Source organism: Bombus flavifrons, chromosome 11 (genome assembly GCF_040668555.2).
Source record: "Bombus flavifrons isolate JBK064 chromosome 11, iyBomFlav1_principal, whole genome shotgun sequence".
Taxonomy (NCBI): domain Eukaryota; kingdom Metazoa; phylum Arthropoda; class Insecta; order Hymenoptera; family Apidae; genus Bombus; species Bombus flavifrons.
The window spans coordinates 5,804,650-5,826,806 of NC_138452.1; the positions used below are offsets into that span (position 1 = coordinate 5,804,650).

The 22,157-nt window shown below is 38.0% G+C and overlaps 2 protein-coding genes across 2 annotated transcripts in view; one reads left to right on the forward strand and one right to left on the reverse strand.

Moving 5' to 3' along the window:
• LOC138184902 (alkaline phosphatase) overlaps positions 1–22,157 on the forward strand; it is a 243,450-nt gene that overhangs the window by 112,423 nt on the left and 108,870 nt on the right. The window lies entirely within an intron of this gene.
• Positions 8,644–22,157, reverse strand: part of LOC138184906 (caspase) — a 35,560-nt gene continuing 22,046 nt past the window's right edge. Inside the window, exons 4-5 of the mRNA XM_069123350.1 lie at positions 17,547–17,670; positions 8,644–9,905 (exon numbers count right to left, since the gene is read on the reverse strand). Coding sequence (XP_068979451.1) covers positions 9,634–9,905; positions 17,547–17,670 — 396 coding nt within the window. The 3' untranslated portion in view covers positions 8,644–9,633. The remainder of the gene's footprint in view (positions 9,906–17,546; positions 17,671–22,157) is intronic.

Consider the following 22,157-nt stretch of genomic DNA (forward strand, 5'->3'; position numbering starts at 1 on the left):
TATACGCTCGATCATCCTCTTTATAATATGGGTGGTATCGAGTGCATAAATAGTTTACGAGCTGCTCGTAAGTTTTTTTTACTGCATCGCTTGTTGTTTCTTTCACAATTTAGCGTAATTGTATGAAAGCTGCATAACCGTACGAACGCTTATGCTTTAAAAATCGATCTATCGGCATGTTTGGGAATTCGTGGTTATTCACCGCTATTATAATATATTAATTATCGATGCTTTCATCCTGTCTCATAGTTGTGCATCTTTTACGACCAATGCTATTGAATAAACATATCCATAAAATATCGTATTGTAATTTGCTTTAACGCATACCTATTTACTAACTAGACCCGAACGATGTTAACGAAAGAGCTGTTTCTCCTGCGATTAAAGAAATAAACCTATTTCATTTTTCCTGTCGTAGTTGTTAATTCTTCTCGTTAACGTACACGTTTAAACAACTATTTTGAGATACTTCTTTAAACTTCTATTTCCTTCATCGACATCACTCTTCTTTCCAACGTCCTTCTGCAACATTTTCTTTTCACCATCGCCATAAAGTACCTTTGAAACTGCTTTTAAACGGCATGTTTTTATACCCTCGCTCGTCCAAGAACACGTTGGCATAACTCGGTTGTTCCATTCGCAGAACGAAAGCTCTCGGTATACCGTGTGTCTGCTACTGAAGCACAACCGTGTGATCTTCTTGTCCGGGTAATTCGGCGAACGAAAGCTCGACGCTGTACAGGCACGAGAAGCTTTCTCTGTGGATCCAATCGAAACGCGTTCGAGTCAACGTAACACCAGTTACAGTAAAAGGATTCGTGATATATCTACTACCTCTTCAGGCTTCTGCACAGCTACCAAGTTTGTGCGTGCTTGTTACGCTTTCTCCAGATAAATTACTATCGAAAAAACATGTTCCCACGTATGAACCAACGAATAGAATTTCGAACGATATTTTAGTTGATAAATCGTCAAAGGAGATGATAGTTTTATGGATCGTTGTACGCTGTATAATACACAATACGCGTAGTTACGTTTGGTCGACGAAGACAGATTAAGTTCCACGAGTTTCTAACAGCAAGAACCAGAGGTATAAACCTGCGAACATGATTTAACTTAGTTCTGAGGTAGGTTAATATAATACGACAAAGTTAATAATATGTCGTCAAAGTTGTGCGAAGATACAACTGATCTCTCTTCTGCGTTGCATATATTTTACTTTCGATCAAAGTTCGTTTAAGTACGAATCGTTTATGAAAATATTCAAAATCAACTTAGTTCGAATAGATTCGTTTTCGTGAACAACTTAACGAATTTTCTCTACCAGACACGTTTGTTTTGCATCTTCGCAATGATCACAGAGGAAACAAAAGTCGACGTGCAAGCGCGAAACGATAAGATCTAAACCACGTACAATACCTGTATCTCATTGTTGGCATAGTTAAATTACTGGAGAACTTTCACCTTATCTGTTCTTACAGTTCCATTACGGGACAAACGGCGTGCTCTTTTAAATTTATGTTGCTTGTGATTCCATTGTTGCGAACAAAATAATTCTCCCACATAAAGTACAATCTTGCAGCTAGCTGTTTTCGTTCCGTCGCGTCGCTTCGTCAGCATACATTATCCATGAGTGACCCCAGCGAAAATGAAACAATACGTCGCAAAAGCCGATGTGCGCGGTTCTTGTTTGACGGTCGAATATAAATAATACCCTTCTAACATATGCGCAAGTCGAATCGTCTGTTTCTTGACCAGAGAAGCCGGGCATGGAAAAAAAAGAAGAAGGAAAAGGGAAAGAAACGAAAGGAAGAAAATAAGTGGGGAAACGGACGAGAGGCAGGTCGCGGATATTTTTCAAACGGGCATCATCTACCACTTTGCGGCTCGTATCTTTTTCATACGTTCATTTGTAAACATATATGTACGTACATACATCCATAATGACGAACAGCGCGTACAATCTGTACACATACATATGCAAATAGAGATTGTTCATCCGGGTGCCCGCGCGGCCGTACGCGCTCGTACGCCCCATCCATATGGAAAAACATTGCAAGTTTAGATTGATGAGTATCTCGTTCGTTTGTCAGTCGAGTATCGAAGCTCGCATAGATTGTGTTACAAATAGATATAGTTCAAGAGGGAAGAAACGAAAGTTGTAACATATATGTACTTATAAGTGCAATATCAAAAAAAGGGGGTATACGAGTGGTCTATTATACATTTATATTATAAATATCATATATTTAAATTCGAGTTTTCTTGGGATAGTATAAGTTGTAAATTTAAGGTATAAACTAAGAACCGTAAGAGTGCTGGGGAAGAGAGAAAGAGAGAGAGAATATAAGCAAGAGCGTATGCCTTGGTGACGTCAAAGCTAAATGAGTAAAGGAGTGGGAGAAGGGTGCGAGGGTTGAGAGTTAGCATTTTTTGACCTGACAAGACAGACGTTGCGAGCCGAGTGTTAGAATAAGACGTTAGCGGAGTGTGAGAATAAGACGTACGAAAATATTGTAGTCAGTTATTGCATTGGGTATTGCTTGTTAAAATAAAACTAAACTTCTCTTCAAATAGAACATCTTCTCTTGTCCTTACTCTAGACTATTAAGATACTACATAAGTTATAAAATCTCGCTAACGAGGATGGTCCAGCGTGCGCGATCCAGCGTGAGAGATCTCTGGCCTTGAAATAGATATTTAGAAATATCTAAATATCGTGAACGTTGGGAAAACAGGATCAACGAAGGATACGAAACAAATCTGACGTTTGGTTAATTTACGGTGTATGGCGTATGCACGAACTCCGTTTGGTAGGTGAGTCGAAATAAAGGATAACTCGAACGTTATAGATCAGGAACAGATTTGTATCGTTCAGGAAACTAAATGGAACTAAGTGGCTGCGTTTGACAATCCTACGATCGTTGTTAACAGGCAAAAGTGCTTGCGACTGTTGATTTAGTTGACAAACTTTATGCGATGTTGCTCGATACGAATGTAGGATAGAGGAGAAGTGAAAGCGCATTGAAGTTTCTGGCAAAGTTTAACTTATAGCAGAGTCGCGAAGTTCGTAGAGTTGATTGCATAGCATGTAGCTACGTTAAGACGAATTACATGGCAATCTTGTTATATTAAAATTCCAGAAATTACGTTTCGCTTAGAAACGAGTTATTTTGGTAGTATTGTAAACAACGCAATATAGATCGACATTTTTCATAGAAAGTTCTGTAGGATTGGTTGGAATTCGGATATTTTCCGTGAAAGCCGCTTCCACCATATACAGACCGATGGTTTTTCTCTTTTTCTTTTTTTCTCTTTTCGAGAAAAATAGAAGTTTGCGTGATACCAGTGTAAAAGGCGCAAGAATTAAAAATCGTAATGCAATCTACTGGAAACATCAACTGGCACGAGTTCTCTCTTTTTCCTTTTCGAAGCTATGGCAGTTATGCCGCGAACAAAGATCGACGAAATTTTATTTCAAAACCCCGTGTTGTTTGTACTGTTCTCCATATTCATTCGGCATTTTGACAACTCGATCAAACTTTATGTTTACAGTTAATTTATGTATTGATATTCGTATTTAATGACCAAGTTCTTGTATATTGTTGGAATTCGAATCGCTGTATTTATTTCGCTCACTTTTCCAGGAAAATTCCTTGCTCCGAAACTTGGTTGATTGCGTAAAACATCGTGTAACGTGTAACTGCAAATAATACTCTACCATTTCATGGCCGAAAACCGGGCAAAACTGATTCTCGCTTGTAAGTTACATTTCGATATCGTTAACATCGTCAAATTTCCATTATTCCCTGGTTAATTCGCGTTCTGAGCGAAAACATCGGTTCACTTATACTGAGCAAACATGTTCGCTGTATATTCACAGAATACTTTAGACTACGTTTAAGAAAGTAACTAACAAGTATAGTTGCTTAATCGTTTCTATGATGATAGAATAAATATTCGTAACAGAGAGACAGTGACTGGATATATTCGTGCAATTGTCTTCAAATCACAACTTAGGAACAGTTTCCGATACTGGTGCTTTTGAATATCATAATGGAAATTATATTGCTTGTTTTCCAAGCAATCAATCAAAACTGTCTTCCCTTTGCCTTGTTAGGTGCGTTGCATATAGCCTATAAGAACTACTGTTCTTCATCAATCAAGCTTGTATTTGTCCCAATTAATCATACCAAAATACAACAACTTAATCCTCAATTTATTAACGGTAATAATCCCAAAGCTGAAATTCTGTCGCACTAATTACCATCGAACGCAAATCATAGCAACTCCAACTACGTTATTACTTTTTATATCAAGTATGCCAAATTTCGTACATTTTATGGGATTAACGAAACTGTACTGAAACTGCTAATTCTTTGAGTATAACGACTCATACGAGATATAGCAAAGCTGCGCTTGGATATTTTTAGAATCGCTAACCGATAATTTCAGTGCAGATCGGCCGATGAACGATGCGGTTATCGTAACTGGCAGTCCTCAAACACACGGTTTCTCTAAGTACCTCTTACCTAGATCTTCGTCCGATCGAGCGTTGATCGATGAAGGGACAGAAGCACTTGCATCCTTTGACGAAGCGAATCAGTGATCCGCTTAGTCTCAAGTAGTTCATCTTCGAGAACATACTTGCTCGACGGCTACAGGGACCGAATGGTTCGACTTGTTGCCAGTTCACCAGATGAATTATTGAATTGAAAATTTTGCTGACCGGTGATCAAAGGGTTTTCACTCGTATTCGATAGAAAGGATCGATAGTATGCGAGTTAGAAAATCCTCGATTGTTTACCGACGCGAGTTTCGTTTTCTTTACGATGAAACATTTTATCATCGCGACAGGATCGGCGTATTGTTGTTGGTGCGAGTGGTACAGCGTATAGCAAACGACATAGCTTAATTCCATTGAAAAGTATATCCATGTTCACCACACCGTATAGAATATTGAAAAGTTAGATATGCGAAAAGAGAGAGAGAGAAAACAGAATGGATGAACAAAATTACGATGTTGTCACACGCTCAGAAACAGTAATAAAGTAGACAAAACATCCTGCATGCCACAGCTATCGAAATAATAACAAAACAGTAACTGAATAGCCGTCTCTGATATACATCCGACGATACCCCCTCCAAAGGGACTAAAACCTCAATATAAAAACCCTCCTAAATTAGCGCTCAATACCCTATTCTGTTGTAAGACCTTAAACCGCCACTCTGTTGGATTTATATAATAAAATTTCCATCATCTTATACGAAGTTCAATTTCTTCACCTTATTCGTGAAACGTTCGAACTGCGACGCGAGGAGATCACCGGCGATCTATCGGTTTCGTGATTTCTTGTGTTTCCGACGTGACAATGTCGATGTTAATCCAGATTCCTTAATACATTCGTAGTAGGTAGCCCGCCTCGGCGCAAATAATATGGAAAGTTACCAGGATAATACATATTCATGTATTAGAATAACAAAGTAAGACAAAGGAATATTACGCGACAGAGCTCATGTAAATACTCGTGTGAATTAACAAAAATCGTGTGAAAAAACAAAACTGCATCGTGATATATTGCTGAAAGTAACGTAACAGGCTTTCCAAACAAAACGAGCTATTTTACAAAAATAAGTGGCTAAATTTAAACGAAATCTTCTTGTTAAATAATAACTTTTCGCCGGTTTAAGAGCTACAGAAATTATTGCTTCTAAATTTAGCTGAATTTAAGCGATTAATTTTTCAAAATTGCGGATCGTAGCCGGAGTCATAATTTTCAAAGTATACGCTTCCACTGTATGAAAGGAGAAAAAAATTCCCAACATCCGTGAATGAAATTTTGCTAAAACAACGTCGATGTCGCCTTGATACGCTTTGTCTATTGTGTTCCTTTGCTACTCTGAAGCAGCAAGCCGAGAATTGTAACCCGCATAACGAAACCCTTTAACCCAGCCTCAAACGAGCCGTAGATCTATCGTGCTCCGTTTGCCTGCAGGATCCACTTAGCACAGTGGAAGACGGGGGTGAAGTGAATGAAATCGAATTGTCATTGCACGGTCAAACAGACGTCTGCATCTATCCTGCATGAAGGACTTCGTTTCCCTTTGATAGGAAAGTAGTTCAAGAACCGTACGGATCAGTCTTTCAGCGACCAAGGATTTCTGAATCTCCTGAACTAGTTTGTGAGCGGTAGGCAAATACGTCTGATTAACTTAAAAATGGTCTATTAGATTTGTATATAAAAAAACAAATCAACTTATTACGGTATCTCGTTTTCTATAATTAATAAGAAAATTATATAACTTACTAATCCTTTAGGATCTGTTAGCGAAATACGATATTTCATGGATGTGTTCCATGGATGCAAAGCAAATGCGTTAAATACGATTAAATTGATCTTTATTTTATTAATTTACACGTAACGTTTGCGGAAATAGTAAAGCCAGTTTTATTTGTGTTACGAAACTAATACTTGATACATATATTTATTGAAATTTACGTATATAATAACCGGATATATATAGCCAACGATCGGAATCGAAAGTGGCCATATGTTCGCAGAGATGATTTTCCAGAAATTGGATCAAATTATCCCACTCGTACTCTCTCTCTCTCTCCCTCTCTATGATGTTTTATCGTACGAGGGAGACAGAATATGTAGAGTGTAATAAGATACCGTAGAATTGGGTCATCTCTCTCTCTTTTTTTTATCTCACTCCTAATCATGTATTAGATCAGATAATCAAATATATTTATGTTTGGTATTACTTTGATCGTACGAATCTCAATGATTCGACTAAGGCAATCTCGTACCTATAATACGCAATAAAGAAATTATATTTCTTTTATTCTAATACCGGGTAGAATTAAATGGATGCGGATCGTAGATGACGCCGAGACCTGTCTCAAGTTGCAGGAATTGATGTGGATAACTCCTGGCCATATATCCGGATGCTACATCATTTATGAAGATTCTCGGTCGATCAGTGTATGACTCGAAGTCACGTAGAAATTTTATTTCTATCAATGCTTTTGGATTTATCTACGTGATTTTTCTGTATTTTCCGAGAAAATATTCCTTTATCGTGGCTATCAGTTTACTTTGATCCAATAACATCTTGCGTTCCGTAGTCTCCTGATGTTTTGCCACGACTGATTGTACAGGGTCTAGTCCAACATGTCTCTTATATTCCTCTGGTCGTTTGTTTCTTCCATTTCTTCCAGCTTCCTCGATATATGTGCTGTATATGTATTTCTCGCCGATGGTTTGGAAAGTATATAACCATACCATGCTTCAGCGGGAAGGTATATATTTATGAGGGTGTTTTAACGGTGCGTGAACTGCAATTTGGTAGACAGGGTGCAAAAAAAGAGCAGACCTCGTAAATGTGTAACTCGATTCGAAAAATGTTCGTATGTTTTAAAAGATTGCGAGAGCAAACGAAAAAAGAATAGAAGTAAGGGAAGAAAAACAAACAAACACGAGTGGGACAAAGGTGATAAGGATTTTTCAACTGTTTTACTCTGTCATTAAGTCTAATTAAAGATATTCTGCTAGATTCTCGATTTTACATGTTATAACAGTTTGCTATCTGGTTGTTAATAATGTAGTAATCGATACTCTATGGCTTTATGCAAATTGCGTCAAAGTTGTGATATAATAATTACGTTGGTAATTACAGTACTAATTACAGTGTTGGCTTAACGACTACGATAGAAATAAGATATATAGGAAACAAGTGGCGTTAATTGTAATTTAATCTGATAACGTATTAATATAGGGATCTACATGGAAATTATATCCAAATCGTGCAATTTAAGAAAATTGAACTGCCACCATCTGATTTACAGTAACCAGTGCAGCAATCGATATTTACTTGATAACGGATGATATGGTTGTCGATTGATACAGTACGTGTAATATCTCACTTTACTTTGAACATGCTCTGACGTCGATATTAATATAATAATATATATTGGTACTGCGTCGATATCGGGAATATTGATTCCAACACGAAATGTTTCTCCAAGATTTATTAACGACTTAGTATAACTGTTTATTATACTTCATAGAATATGGTAGTTTTTTTTCTTTTTGAGGTTCAATGAAACAAATTTCTTATATTTCCAAAAAGATTCTACGATGCGTAAAATTTATATTATTTTTACACTACATTTATTTCAAAATTACGTTTTAAAAATTTTAATTAACTCAAGTAATGTTTGTCTGAAAGTATCCTCGGCGTAATTCATATAGCAAAAGCCACGGACAGACGGTAGATCTTGTCACGCTGCTTGCAAAACACGTCTGACAATAAACTGCTGTTTCCGCCTGTTTTCTTACGTCTTCGTCCCTCCCATGTTTCTCAACCGTTCGTACGATCCAATTATACTTTTTTCCCCGAGTATCTTCTAACGTATGCTCGGATTAATATTACAAAACTTTTCAGTAGTTCCATTAAATCTGTTTAAAATCGTTGGTCGACGTTCCCTCTATTACGAGACGAATGAAAACTTTCTTCTTAATACAAGGCAATGATATGGTAATGTAATTACATTTCAAAAAGTGTAGCTTTCAATTACATCGATACACATCTGGAAAGTCCTTAGAATGCAGTGAAATAAAACTTCACTCTCGTCAATTCTGTTATATCATTGTGACAGAGGTAATTTATTATCAATTACAAAAACATACATATTTTAATTATAAATGATCATTATTTGTACTTTTACATAATTTATCGAAAGCAGTAACTAACCGTAAGATATTAAACGGATTGCGTACAAATTTTAATTACGTGTACAATGCATCGATATTCTTCGTAATTCATATGTAAATTATGCTCGGCTGAACGATGATGGCAAGAAATTAATAGAAAGATAAAGACGTTTTCGCGTTAAATTTTGGAATGTACGTGCTCCGGAAATGTTTGCCTACGCTTCCTCACGTTCATAAAGGAATTTAATTTTTATCGCCAACATCCTCGTAGAGGTGTTCATCTTTATATAGCGCAAATGGTTGTTTACGACAAAACGCACGTCAGCATAAAACACCGAAGAACGAGTACACGCGGTAAAATAATAAAAATATATCGCCACGCATTCGTTCGCGACGTAAAACGCGCTTGTTTAAACGCCGACCGTAAAGTGACTTTTAATTTGTTTAAAAACGGAACGAATTTCTACGGGTCGTATCTCAGAAAGCGAGTTATTTACTGCATTCATTAAACTCCGTGAACAGCTGCAAATGAAGTAATGCGCGCACTTCGTTATCCGCCCCTTATATATCGGTCTAAGGACCGAGGTCTTCTTTAAACTTGTACAACGAAAATCTACGGCCGACGCTAATTAAAATTATACCCTCGATATTCCCTTGCGAGATTGAATTTACATTTTCACGCGGTTCGTTGCTCAATCACGCCAACTTTCCGCCACGATCTTTTCATAAAAATTCGACGTACTAAGGAAATAGCTACGGAAAGTTTAATCGGCTTAACGTCCAGCAACCAAGAATCGAGTAAAATATCTACAAAATACTCTACACACGATTTGTTACATACGTGTGCGTGCATAAACATATAAATCTGTGAATTTACGCCTCGCTTCAACTGAATCGCTCAATAGCCAAATTGCTATTTTCCGCTTGTATCTTTCGCTTGGTATTCGAGTGGTATATTGTCAAAGAATAGCAACCTCGTCAACATAGAAACGAGGGATGGTACCTGCTTCTTCTGGTGGAAGGATTTCTCCTCCGGATTGAACGATTGATACTCGATCGAAACACGTCGGATTACGGCAGTCATCATCCTTAATAGATCATGGGTTCTCCAGTTTTTATTCAGCTCTTGACAGAGAGCCTGTATGAACCAGGAACCATTTTCCGGATTTCGCCACGAGTAAAAACCTGAAATTCATAGAAGAACAGTTTTCTGATGAGAAACTCGCTCTAACTCGTTTCGCTTCTCTCTCTCTCTCTCTCTCTCTCTCTCTCTCTCTCTCTCTCTCTGTACGTATATTGTACATATGTGCATGTTATAGGCAGATGCAAGTATTAGGAACGATCGCTTTGCGCGTTTCCAGCAAAATCATAGAGTTTGTCATAAGTGAAACGTTTCCATCAGAGCTATCTCTCCGTAAAGAGACGCTGTGGGTTGGAGAAGTGACTTGCAAGAAATAGCGTTTCAATTCGAGTATACTATTAGATTTGCTCGAGGAGAGCATTTATGCGGAATGTAGGATTCGGTGTTGTTGTATATATTCGCGAATTGACTATAGTCTTTCGAATTACTTCTGCTAAACCGACCAACCATTAAGGCCGATCTTTAGCCACTGGTTACGCGGACGTGGTTTATGAAACCAACTAATGACCTCATCAAGGACCGTCCATCACCTAAGAATACGGCATCTTTATAAACGCAATCAGGCAACAAAAATAAGAGAGAGGACCGAGTAACTGACTGCTGCTCCTACAAACTCGTTTAGAACTGTTTAATCCAGGAGTTTCGTTCATGGCTTTTTCGATTTCTTGCGCGTTCACGACTTGCTAAGAAGATAGTAGTAGCATCGGAACGAGAGCGAATTATCGTTAGTAGCAGAAAGGAATATATGGAGTGTCGCAAATGTATGCAGCTATTTAAATGGTCGAATACGAGGCTGATAATATATGAGAGTGATATAGCATCGTGCAACGTAGAGCATTTAAACGGCTAAAGATAATGATGTTTCATCTTATATCATATATAATGTTATTTGCATTGTCGAAGTTTATGTTTATAAAATTTTTATAAAGATTCACGAACAAGTAACGTCAGAAAGCAGTTTCTTCCAACTAACCCAGTGGATAGCATCCTTTTTCGTATACAAGCTCTAGCAAACGATCTCTTAGAAGAAATATTCTACCAAAAAATTTGGAGAAAAAAGATTTCCACCGCAACGCCTCCGTCCTATTAAATTCTTCCATTGCGTTCACTTGGAACGTACACGGAAGCCATTACGGCGGCAGCGTCAATTATGATGAACGAAGACTGAAAACGTTAGAGGCACGCGAAAGTTTCATCTTGCAGCTTATGATGGATCGAGCGTTAGATGAAAATATATTTTCCGCGGGGGCTCAAGTCGCAGCAGCAGGAAAATAATTGCGGTCTAACAATAGGCGGAAGCGGCAGAGACAAAGGGAAGGAAGGCGTTACCATCAGAACGCTAATGCAACGCGGAGAAGACGAGTACTGGTACCATTGTCGCGTTCCATAATCGTCATCGTTCGCAAGAAACATTTTCGTTATGAACGTGCCGAGACACTAGCCATTCGCGTTTCAATGTATAACTGATGTACTCTAGAACCTACGCTTGCCGTACATTGTTACCATATTGTTTAAGTGACAGTCGCACCGAGGATAGGAGCCACCGACGCTTTAAAGCAGATCTTTTCACGAGCAACGTGTTATTCGATGCTCGCCATGTCTGGAGAGTTGAAATGGTAAATGATGTAAATGCATAAAGAGAAGAAATAAAACGATTTTGTTAGTGGAGTGTATTATAGATTCTACGTGAAATATGACAAAAAGGATAGAAGTTTAACTTTCACGTATTATTTTATCCCAATATTCGAAATAACAACCTCTTAGATATTTCGGCGACCGTAAGCCTAACTTTCGAACGATCAGTTCGGCCGTAGAAATCGATTTCAGCGAAGATAATCTGCGATAAATCCAATACCATTAGAGCGTATCGCTTCTAAATCGCTAATCGCTAATAAATCGGCAATAAATCACTTGCAGACAAATCAATTTCTTAAAACGATCCTTCTCGAGACACGGAAGAATCGCAGCTGCAGGTCCAGTCGTGTCTCTTTACCATTCGACGAGAGAAGAAAAGAAAAAGTTCACGCGATGAGCTGAAGTGGAGAACATTCTTTAAAAGCAGCAGTCCTTCTCGAAGTTTTTTCGTCGCCACGACGAATCGTCTCATCGCTATTCGTGGTACTTTTCGTTCGAGCATCCCGCCTCTCTGGCAGCCACTTTCTTCCTCGATATCGATCACGATAGGCGAGGAACGAAGCGAATATTCTCTTAACGCAGCTGTTAGGCATGTGTACACGGCCTGACCATCACGCAAATCACGATAAAATAAACGAAGGCTTGCAAAAATCCGATAAGCGAGTGAACGTGCATGCCTCTCCATATATTGCATAGCGTTCGAGATATATCAGATAGGTTAAAATAAAAATGGTTTAAAATAGTCTGAAACGATGAAATAAATCATTGTTCTGAATAAAAAGATAAAAAATAAATTTTTAACAGAATGTACCTCTAATTGGCGATAAGGTTTATAATGCTTGCAAAGAATTTTTCTAAAGAATTCTAAAAGTATGTCCGAAGAACTCGCTTGTTGTTTTTCATACGATTGGAAAAAATGTCAAAAAGTTTGACTTTCACAGGTGACAATACAGTTTTAGTTTGATGAAAAAGAGGATCGTACTTCTGCAGTTACCAGTCGTGTTTATGAAATATTCATTTAATAAAGTCTTGTTTAAAATAAAAAATAAATATTGACTTAAAAATGTGCGATACACCTCTCTATAATTCAGTCACCTATTTCAAGAACGCTTTGCGCAACGTATCGAAAATTTTGAAGCATACAATCTGCACGAAATCGTATATTTATCAAATTTTATCAGTATAGTACTATTAAATGACTGCATAATTGGTTTCGTTGGACGTGTTATTTTTTCAGGAAGCTTTCGCTTCAGTACTTCGATCGTAGAAGTTCTTAAAGCAATTATTATATTTGAAAAGGATCTCATTGCACCGTTAATATGGAAATCTTGGTAATCCTTTTATAACTACATATCAATTGGCAGATTTTCAACGTGACGTCATCGAAAAAGATATTTCACTGATAATTGTTTCGTTTCAGTAAATGTAAATTTAATTTTGCAATGTTCGATCGTGCTTCAGTCACGATTGTAGGAATCCGAGATCCAACCACTCGCATGGATACGATATTCCCTGTGCTATTGAACCGGACTTATATTACATGGAATACGATCGGTTGTAACGATGTAATTATGAAGCACGGTGGAGTCACCATTTATTATTTGATATTGCGGCCGATATCGGTGCCGGTCGATTCACGAATAAACGCGCAACGCCGTTCGTGTAGCTCCACTTGTCCCGCAACGAAATCTGTAACGATTCCTGTTGTCGTCGGAATATATATATAACAATGATTTACCACGCACCGAGCTATTTCAAAAGCAGCTGGACGCTTCTGTGCGAGAACATTTCCACGCGAACGTGCTGACACCGGCGTAAAATACATACAAAGCTGGAAAATGTTATACGCCAACAACGAGCCGCTCGTTGCTCCGTGCTATGTGGCCACGCGTTTTCACCTCATTCAATATACACGGAACAATCACGGTTCTTTGTCACCAGAAACCATGAGAATGTTATCAAATAATTTTGTTAACAATCTGATTGGCCGTTATCCTGTTTGCAGCTCGAGAACATGCGTATTTAGTACCCGTATACATATAAATGGGTTCCTATGCAGGGACTCAGATTATTATTATTAAGAGACGTTGTTTTAACTCGTGCGATATTCCCAGTGCCGTGTATTATTTTCACGAATATTTTATAGGACGGGTTGGCGTGCATATCGAATCGGTGAATATAGATCTCTTTGGTACATTTTTGAATTATTTGTTCGGAAGAATTTTTTATCAGCATGGAACATTCTACTTTCCAAAAATATGTGATAAATCCATAACGTCTGATTTTAAAGGTAGAAACGCCAGGACATAATTAACGTTGCGATGATCAAACGTTGAACGTGTTTAACGTACAAAGACCAAATACACTAATTTTCGATCTGTTATCCACGCGACTGTAGAAGGTTGTACTACACAATGCTTTGTGACTAATTTTGACCATATCGTTGTCCGTTTCCCGTCAATAGGATCCGTTTATTTAACACGTGACGCAAATCAACCGCGGTTAACGATCCAAAATGACGCGCAACTCAATATTTTACTCTGTCAATTCGATGACGCGGTCGAGGAGATCGATGTTCGGCCGGTGACGCGAGTCAATGATATCTGCGCCAGCCTGGTCGGAACAATAAATCTGTCGTATCGCTGCCGTCCACGAACAATCGCGACAATATCGCTTCTGTTATGGATCGTTGCCTCTCTCCTCCTTTATCGAAGAAACTGTCTGAACTATAACGGAACATCGTGACGTAAAGTTCCCGACTTTCGCCGGGGGACAAAATTTTAATCGCGCCGTCTATTCAATTACACACTCCCATAGCGATAATTAGCCGACATTGTCGAACGTCGAGCTTTCAATTAAATTCCACGCAACAAATTTTCCGGTTTAATTAAATTATGTTCTCCGCACCTAGTTATCCACCGCTATTCGCTCGCTTTTTTCGACCATTAATTAAAGGTCCCTTACGATTCGGTCTTTTGAACGAAAACGTTCTGCCGATCGAACCATTTCAAATGCGTCGCTTAAGTCAAGCGGTTGGTTATTCCACCGCGTAAGAGGTTGAGTATTTATTTAATGTATTTGCGACTATAATAGCGACGTTAAGCTTTAGTATACTCGTAGCTATTGTTGGAAATAGTGAAGCAATCTCGTCGTCTTTGTTTCGGCATTTTAGGATTCTTTGGAATCTTACTTTGAGGAGAAGCGCTTCAATATCCTGATTCTCTCAAAAGGATATTCCATTACTTTTAAGAAGAGATATGTGCGATAAGAGCGTCTGCTTTCGATATTTTTCATTAAAAATTGGGAAATTTAACCACTTCCTTTCTTATACTACTATATTAATTCTGTACCATTGTGTCGATTTAATTAATTTCATTAAACGTAGGTCATCGTATTCTTCTCAATACAAAGCATAACTCTGTTAATTATGAAGTTCATTCTGTACTACTTCTTCCGTTGAAAATAATTTTTCGTAATTTCACCCGCGGAGGAAATGTTTCAGCTTGTGTATTGTACTCGAGCGATGATATAGTCTGGGTAGGTTTCACCGTGGCTGAACTATGCGTTCGTTGGATCACAAATGAAAACGCCAGCGACCATTGTATTACTTTAGTAATATTTAGCAGAGACCAGTTAGGTAATTGTTCTACGGATGGACATTTTCACTGATGGGAAAAATCCACCTGGTGGTAGGTCAAGAAAGGTCAAGCCAGGCTTGGCAACGGTCTCGGCTCGTTGTCAACGAAAACCAGCATTTTTAAATCCTCCTTCTTCGTTCGCTTGAAAATGTGCCGTAGAAAGTAAGCGGATTAAAGAAGGACGAAGCATAAATGAAAATTATTTATGCGACATCCTGGTGGGTAAACGGCAAACAAAGACGCTTTGTAGCGACGAAATATCGTGCTTATACGTATTTATGTGTAACCAGCTCAAAGCAGGTTACACGCGATTAACGTAATAATTCGTGCATGCAATTTGAGTTCGGGTGCTTATTACGTTTTCCCCGATAAATTAGCACGAACGAAGAACATTGGTCCGGACAGCGGCGTGAAATATTCCTTTTGTTCTTTGTTACCAAATATCCACGAGGTATTAGCAACTGCGGTTGCATGTCCATTTGCCGAATGATTAGGTATTATTCAATTTGTGCAAGATTTCGGATAAAATTCGCGTCTCGTAATAGCATACAGATAGAGGAATACTTGAATTAACGTATGGACAGAAATATGTGTACGGCATCTGGTGGTAAATTAATTTTATACTTCATCTATAACACGCATTTTTGTTCAGAGAAAATGAGGATTACGAATGATAGAAGTTTTCACTTACGAATCGTCACATTCAGGCGAACAATTACATCGTAGAAAATGTTCAAAGCGACTTCCACTGTCCCGAAGAGGGAAAGTATCATTTGATTGATTTTCTGGATCAGTTTTCAAAGCCGGATCTTTCGTTTGTCAGACGATTGCCCTAACCAATTGAGCTATTCGGAACGTCGATAGATCGCTGTTCTCTAAGCTTAATATTCCAAATGACTGGCTGCCTACGATTGTAGGTCACCCACGCGCTGCTACGACCTATCGTTTAAATCTACATAAGCTAAATCGGATAAACTGATATTACCGGTTACGTGTATCCGGCCAGGTTACGCGAGACGAAGATATCCGAAATTATTGCTAATGCCTTTGCGCATTGATTTCAGATTCTGCGGTAATTTAGAGGTTGCCACGAGTGTCGTTTCGCGTTACAGCTTGAACGCTCTGAGCGTTTGAACGAAAGTCCGGTTTGCCTTTTTTCTCAAAATCGACGTCTATTCTGTAGATCGTGTACGATATTTTAGTAAAAGAGTTAATCGATAATTTTTCCATATAAAGTTAAATTTATCTCGTTATGTCAAGTTTCCTTTTAACTGTATAAAAGCCTTTCCCATAAGTTCGTATTATTGCATGGGAAAGGTAATAAATGAATGAGGAAAGTAATATCTCTTATGCAAAGTTGACACAATATTGTAGTCCCTTCTGAGAGACCTCTTTAATAGCATTTGCACGAATTGCTCAAAGAAATTCTTTGGAATAAAGAATTTTTTGACATCACCTTTATTGTTCATTTGTTCTTCGTCTTCGTTTAAACTATCTTTACCGAGTTAATTTAAAAGATAATTATTTATAACATAATTTCATTCTAATTGTTCTGATAAGAATGTTTCTACGAAATAAGTATAACTAATCTACATATTTTGTCACGATAAGTTAGTAGTAAAGAGTTGTAAAACGTTATTGAAGTTAGGAGAATTTTGTTTTTTTTTTTTTTTTGCCTTTCTTACAGTAAACTGACCAATTATTTTCTTGTTTGTAAGGATTATTTTACGGTTCTATACTCATGTACTGTTTCCGGTTTGTTGCATATATGGTCGATTTAATGGGATATCGCTCTGACAGACCTGATCACACCGGCTGCTTATTCATATTTGATTAAACCAGGTGCGACTAACCACCTAGATTTGTACATCTGATGTTCCTAAAAATCAACGAAATTTACATGCTTTTAATTATGAAGTTCAAAAGGTACGTTTCATCCGCTAAATTGCTAAATCATGTAATATGTTTGCATCGACTCGCCACATTGCGTACAAACATCCGCGAACATGACAAGGAAAGCCAGCATAGAAATTTATACTCCTTCTATTCTTTCCGGCTATTGACTTGCAAATGAAGAGCCGACAAGAGCGTACAGGAGCGTGAACAGAAGCACACGCACGTTGTCGCGCACATTGAGGAGCCAAACATCCATTGAAACGCGAATTCGAGAAGACAATCTCTCTCGTGCTACCGAGAACAGGAACGTACTTTGCCCTCGTCGAGCACGTACCTGGCTCGAGCATTGTTGTACGTGTCGGCTCGTGAAATAAGGAGTTCGTTCACGCACTCGCCAATAGAACATCCACGCAATGCGTTCGTCAATCATTGTATACGTATGCATACCTATGCGTGTGTACGTGTAGGTATGTCGAAAGTATAGGTAAAAAATGTAGAATACATGCATCTACCTACCATCATAAGTGGAGTACGCGACCATAATATCCGCATAGGCAGGGAGGCTGTAGGTAGTAGCGGGCGTGGAATCCGTCTCATGAATAATTTCCACCCCATTGTCCAGCTTCGTTCCACGGCAAGACTGTGAAAAAGAAGACGCATACGTGAGTGACCGAGTAACTTACGACGTTTCTTTTTGTGCGCTCGTTTAAACGAAACACGATATTTTCCTTCAAAATGCTAATATCCGAAGTTGAACAAAAGGAATCTGTTAATGATAGTCGGCGTTTTGAATTGCGTTACGTTCGTGATTAATATTGTTGTTGGTATTTGTTAAGGTTTATCGATAGAAGTTGATATAAAGGCAATCGATAAAAAAGTTCGGTTTAATATGCCTATAGCACTTGGTATAGAAAAGAACCTCGTTACAGATCTTCCAGTCGAACTGGTTACTAGCTATTCCGCTATAAATCACGTTTTACTTAACTGCGGAAATAGCACAATTGGCGTGCAGGTTCTGCCCTCGCTCGCCATAAAGCGGAATTGGCAACCGGATGTCATAAATGCTCTTTCCAAATTTACGACGGACGTTAGCCAGTTGCTACAATGTCGAGGCGTGACTTTTTATAGAAATTTGTGACTTCCGACAATATGTGGCATGTATACATAAGATTTAATCGACTAATCGTTAAATTTAATAGACCTACTTTACTCGGTAAGGTAAATTAAAGTAAAGTGAAGTAAAGTAAAGTTGTCCTTTTGATCTTTACGTTACTGCGCCGTATACATTTTTCATCTAACTCAACAGAATTTTACGAAAATAATTTTCTTCGAATTAAGGGGTAAATGAATCTTCAAGCTGTACAGATCTTTCAGCTGTATAACTAAACGATATGGCAAGCACGGGAAAGAATTTAAATCAATCAAAAGTTATAACTGCTTTATTACGCATCCGATTATGTAAAAATCTTCCCCAGCTTCGTTGAATACAATGATTACAAATCCCTACACCACAAGTACATCATTCTACTACTCATCCCAAAGTAATATCCCCCAAAACCAATTCTCCTTAGCAATCAGTACTCTCTCTGAAACCTGTTCACCCACTGGTTCTGTAAATTTATATTATTTTCCACAATTCCGTCCAATCTCTTCTTGTTTCTTCGTTTATTTGTTCTCACTTCTCAATTTTTCAATTGGCGTTCTCTCGGAAGAGGAAATATGCGTCACGAGCGCGTCGTTGTTTCTTCTATGCATCATGGGCATGTCTTCTATGCAATGTTCTATACGCGAAAGGGACAACATTATCATGCGAATTTCTGTCACAGGATTCGCGCGGATCGCTCTCAGGATGACAAAAATTGCGAAGCTGGACGATATGTGACAGCGGTCGACTGAACACGAATTTGACGAGATACAAATAACGATCTCAGAACGTTTTACGGGGCGAGACGCGCAAACAAAGCGGTAAAATTTACAGATTTTCCGCGGTCGTTAGTCGATAAAACGTGCCCCGCCCGTTTGATTTATGCGGCTCTAGCACGAGCAACGCCGGATTAAAACGCACGCTGAATTATTACGAAACAGGACCTTAAATAAATGCGCTATCTGTGATATCGCAGAACACGTCGCGCGAAAGACTCATAAATATTAGGTTTCTCCGTCTGAGATATGGTTTTCTCAAATGAAGCTTTAATCGAAACGCATAACTTGTTTCGAATGTCACCATGTATATTTATATTTGTGTATCTTTATACACATCTTCGAGCATAACTATTAGGTTGTCCTTAAAGTTTTTTTCGTTGCATAAGTGAAATAATAGATGCACAACATTTTTTGTTCTATATTATTTTATTGAATTACGTTTGATTCATTTTATTCTATTATTACAAAATGGATCATACATGAATCCGTAAAATAATATAAAATAAAAAATGTTGTGCATCTATTATTTCACTTATGAAAGGAAAGAAATTTTTCGGACAACCTGATTTATGCATAGCACTACTGATATTTTTGGCATTGTCGAACTTTCAGAAAATAACGCGATGAAATTAATTGTACGATGCGAAAATATATGTAATATCCAATCTAATTTAATATATATCTAATAATAGATTTCAAGTGAAAATCATTGAAATGGTCTATGCATATGTCAAGATATAACCGGAAACTGTTTTATCATCAGAGCGGAACAGTCACGGCTTCTACACTTTGTACTTATTTTAAGCGTTTCTTTTGTGAAGCGTTTAATGAGCACAACGCTCTAAAAAGACTAAGGTGCAACTTAGCATATAAAGAACAAAAATTAGGAATTCGTGAAATCGCACGTAAGTTCGGACGATCTCATAAAGTTGTATTAAATTTTTCACGCGATCCTACTAGGAATGGGAAAAATAAGAATGGTGGACTTAAACAGAAGTTACCTTCTCATATTGAAAGATAAATTGTTAAAGTTACCAACGATACATTAAGAAGTTATGCAGAAATTGCGAAGGAATACGATCTCAACTTTTTTGGTTGGTCCGTTCAGTGTGCCCTTAAATGTAATTCGAACATTGCAAAGCAAAAAGTAATGTCCGCACGTATACCTTTAAAACGCCACAAACTAGCCGCGTTTGAATATGCTGGTGCAAAGATGAATAGGAGTTGGAATAACAGAATAAGTTAATTTTGAACATTCATAAATCGTGAGGTAGTTTTATGTTTAATATTCTCTATTTAATTCAGATTATTTTCTCTGATGAGAAAAAATTCAGTTTGGATGGTCCAGATGAATTTTAATTCGTATCGCAGAGATATTCGTAAACGTAAAAAATACTTCTCTAAGCTATTATTTTTAAATAAATTCAAATTTTATGCAAATGCTTTTTGAAATTTTCGTACGATATTGGTCATATTTAGGAATCACTGCTTGCAACTTCAAAATACTTGAAAATTACAGTGGTGTTATTGTTACGTTTCGAAAGAAATTACGAAAGAGCAGATGAGGAAGGTAGAAACAACAAAATAAAAGAGCGTAGCGACTGGGTAGTTGTCACAGCTTCGATTTTCAAACTGTTCGTTTATTCTGCACGGTTCTTTGCTCCACCGAATTCACGTCGATCCTCCTCCTTGTCCTCACACATTTATTCCAAACGTAATCACGTCTGCACACGAGTTTCCGCGACTTAATGTCATGCGTGGTACGTCCACAACGTGGTACGTATTCAAGAGCTCGTTAAACGAGTTGTGAAGTAACCTCGTCAACTATAAAACTCTTTCATGTTCCTTTGAAACGTCGTACGGATAATTAACTATGTCGTCTTTTCCACTTCCGTTAGCGCGCGCGCCGCTCTCCACTTGTCGCGAAGAACCGGAAAACCCAAGCGTTAGTGCCTCTTCCCGCTAGCGAGAACGAGCTTGTTCCCTCAATCCTTATGTGTCCCCTATCGTCGAACTCTTAACTCTTTGTGGCCGGGATTAATTTCTTGTAACGAGAAAGTTTCTCTCCGAGCAAAAGGTAGAGAAATGTAAAAAGTAGAAGTTAATGAACGCGTGTTCTCGGATCTGACTTCGAATTTCCTGGCGACTACGTTGCTTCGAATAACGATGGAAACCAGAAAAGGATTAAATTCGAGCAATGGAAAATTCAACGGTAGGGAAAATGTGTGTTAATTTATTTCAGGAATCAGGAAGCGTAAATTTTCAGTGTTTTACGTTAATGGCGTTTGCAGAATTTTTGATATTTTTGAACCGTCAGCTGCTCCACCTTTAGATCTCCTATTTTTATTATGACTATGAAATATTTTCAAACACCCCATTGCGATCCATCACTTGTAACAAGTACAAGTAACTTGTGCACCGGAATACCTCCTAAATTATGCACTGGTTGAAAAATTGTTCTATACAAAAGTTTCATCATATAACGTATGTGCTTTCTTCGTAAATGGGTGCATTTCAGAAGATCGACCGTTTTCAGCTTTTTCTATACGGGGTATTATAGTTTTTACGACTCTGATCGAAAGAATGTAAAATTCTGGCCAATCCTTTTGTGTTTTGTTATAAATTCGATAACTAATGAGGTATCTCGTATCGCTTATCGAAAACCTTATCAAAAGACTCGCGTATACGTGTCGATCTAAAGAAACAAAATTCCTACAGAAAAACTAACTTCTCTGATTAGAACACAGTATCCATTTCAACGATGACGTACTAATGTCTTTTTCATTCCCCCTGTTTCTATTAATTGCTCTCGCGTGAACTCAGACGAGCAATATTTATAATTCTACACATCGTCGACGAGTTCATCGCGTCAAATTTGTTTTGCGATTTTAATTTGCCCGCGAAATATACGTCGCTGGCCGTACTGTTTATAGAAGCCGATCGTTGAGTGTTTCTCCATATTACCAGTTTATTCTGTAAATTCCGTGGTTGGTACAAAAATGGCTCCGCATTTCCAATAACCGATTGGAACACTGTTAACACGAATGAGCATTTTCGCAAATCTAATTGTGGGTAGCACACTGTACCGGAAACACAGCAAAACGTTACGTTGCAACAAATTGATTTATGCCCAAACAGCTTGTTTTCCAAGTTTCATTATATCGCACAAAACATGATTTTGTAGCCGCGGATTCCAACAGATGA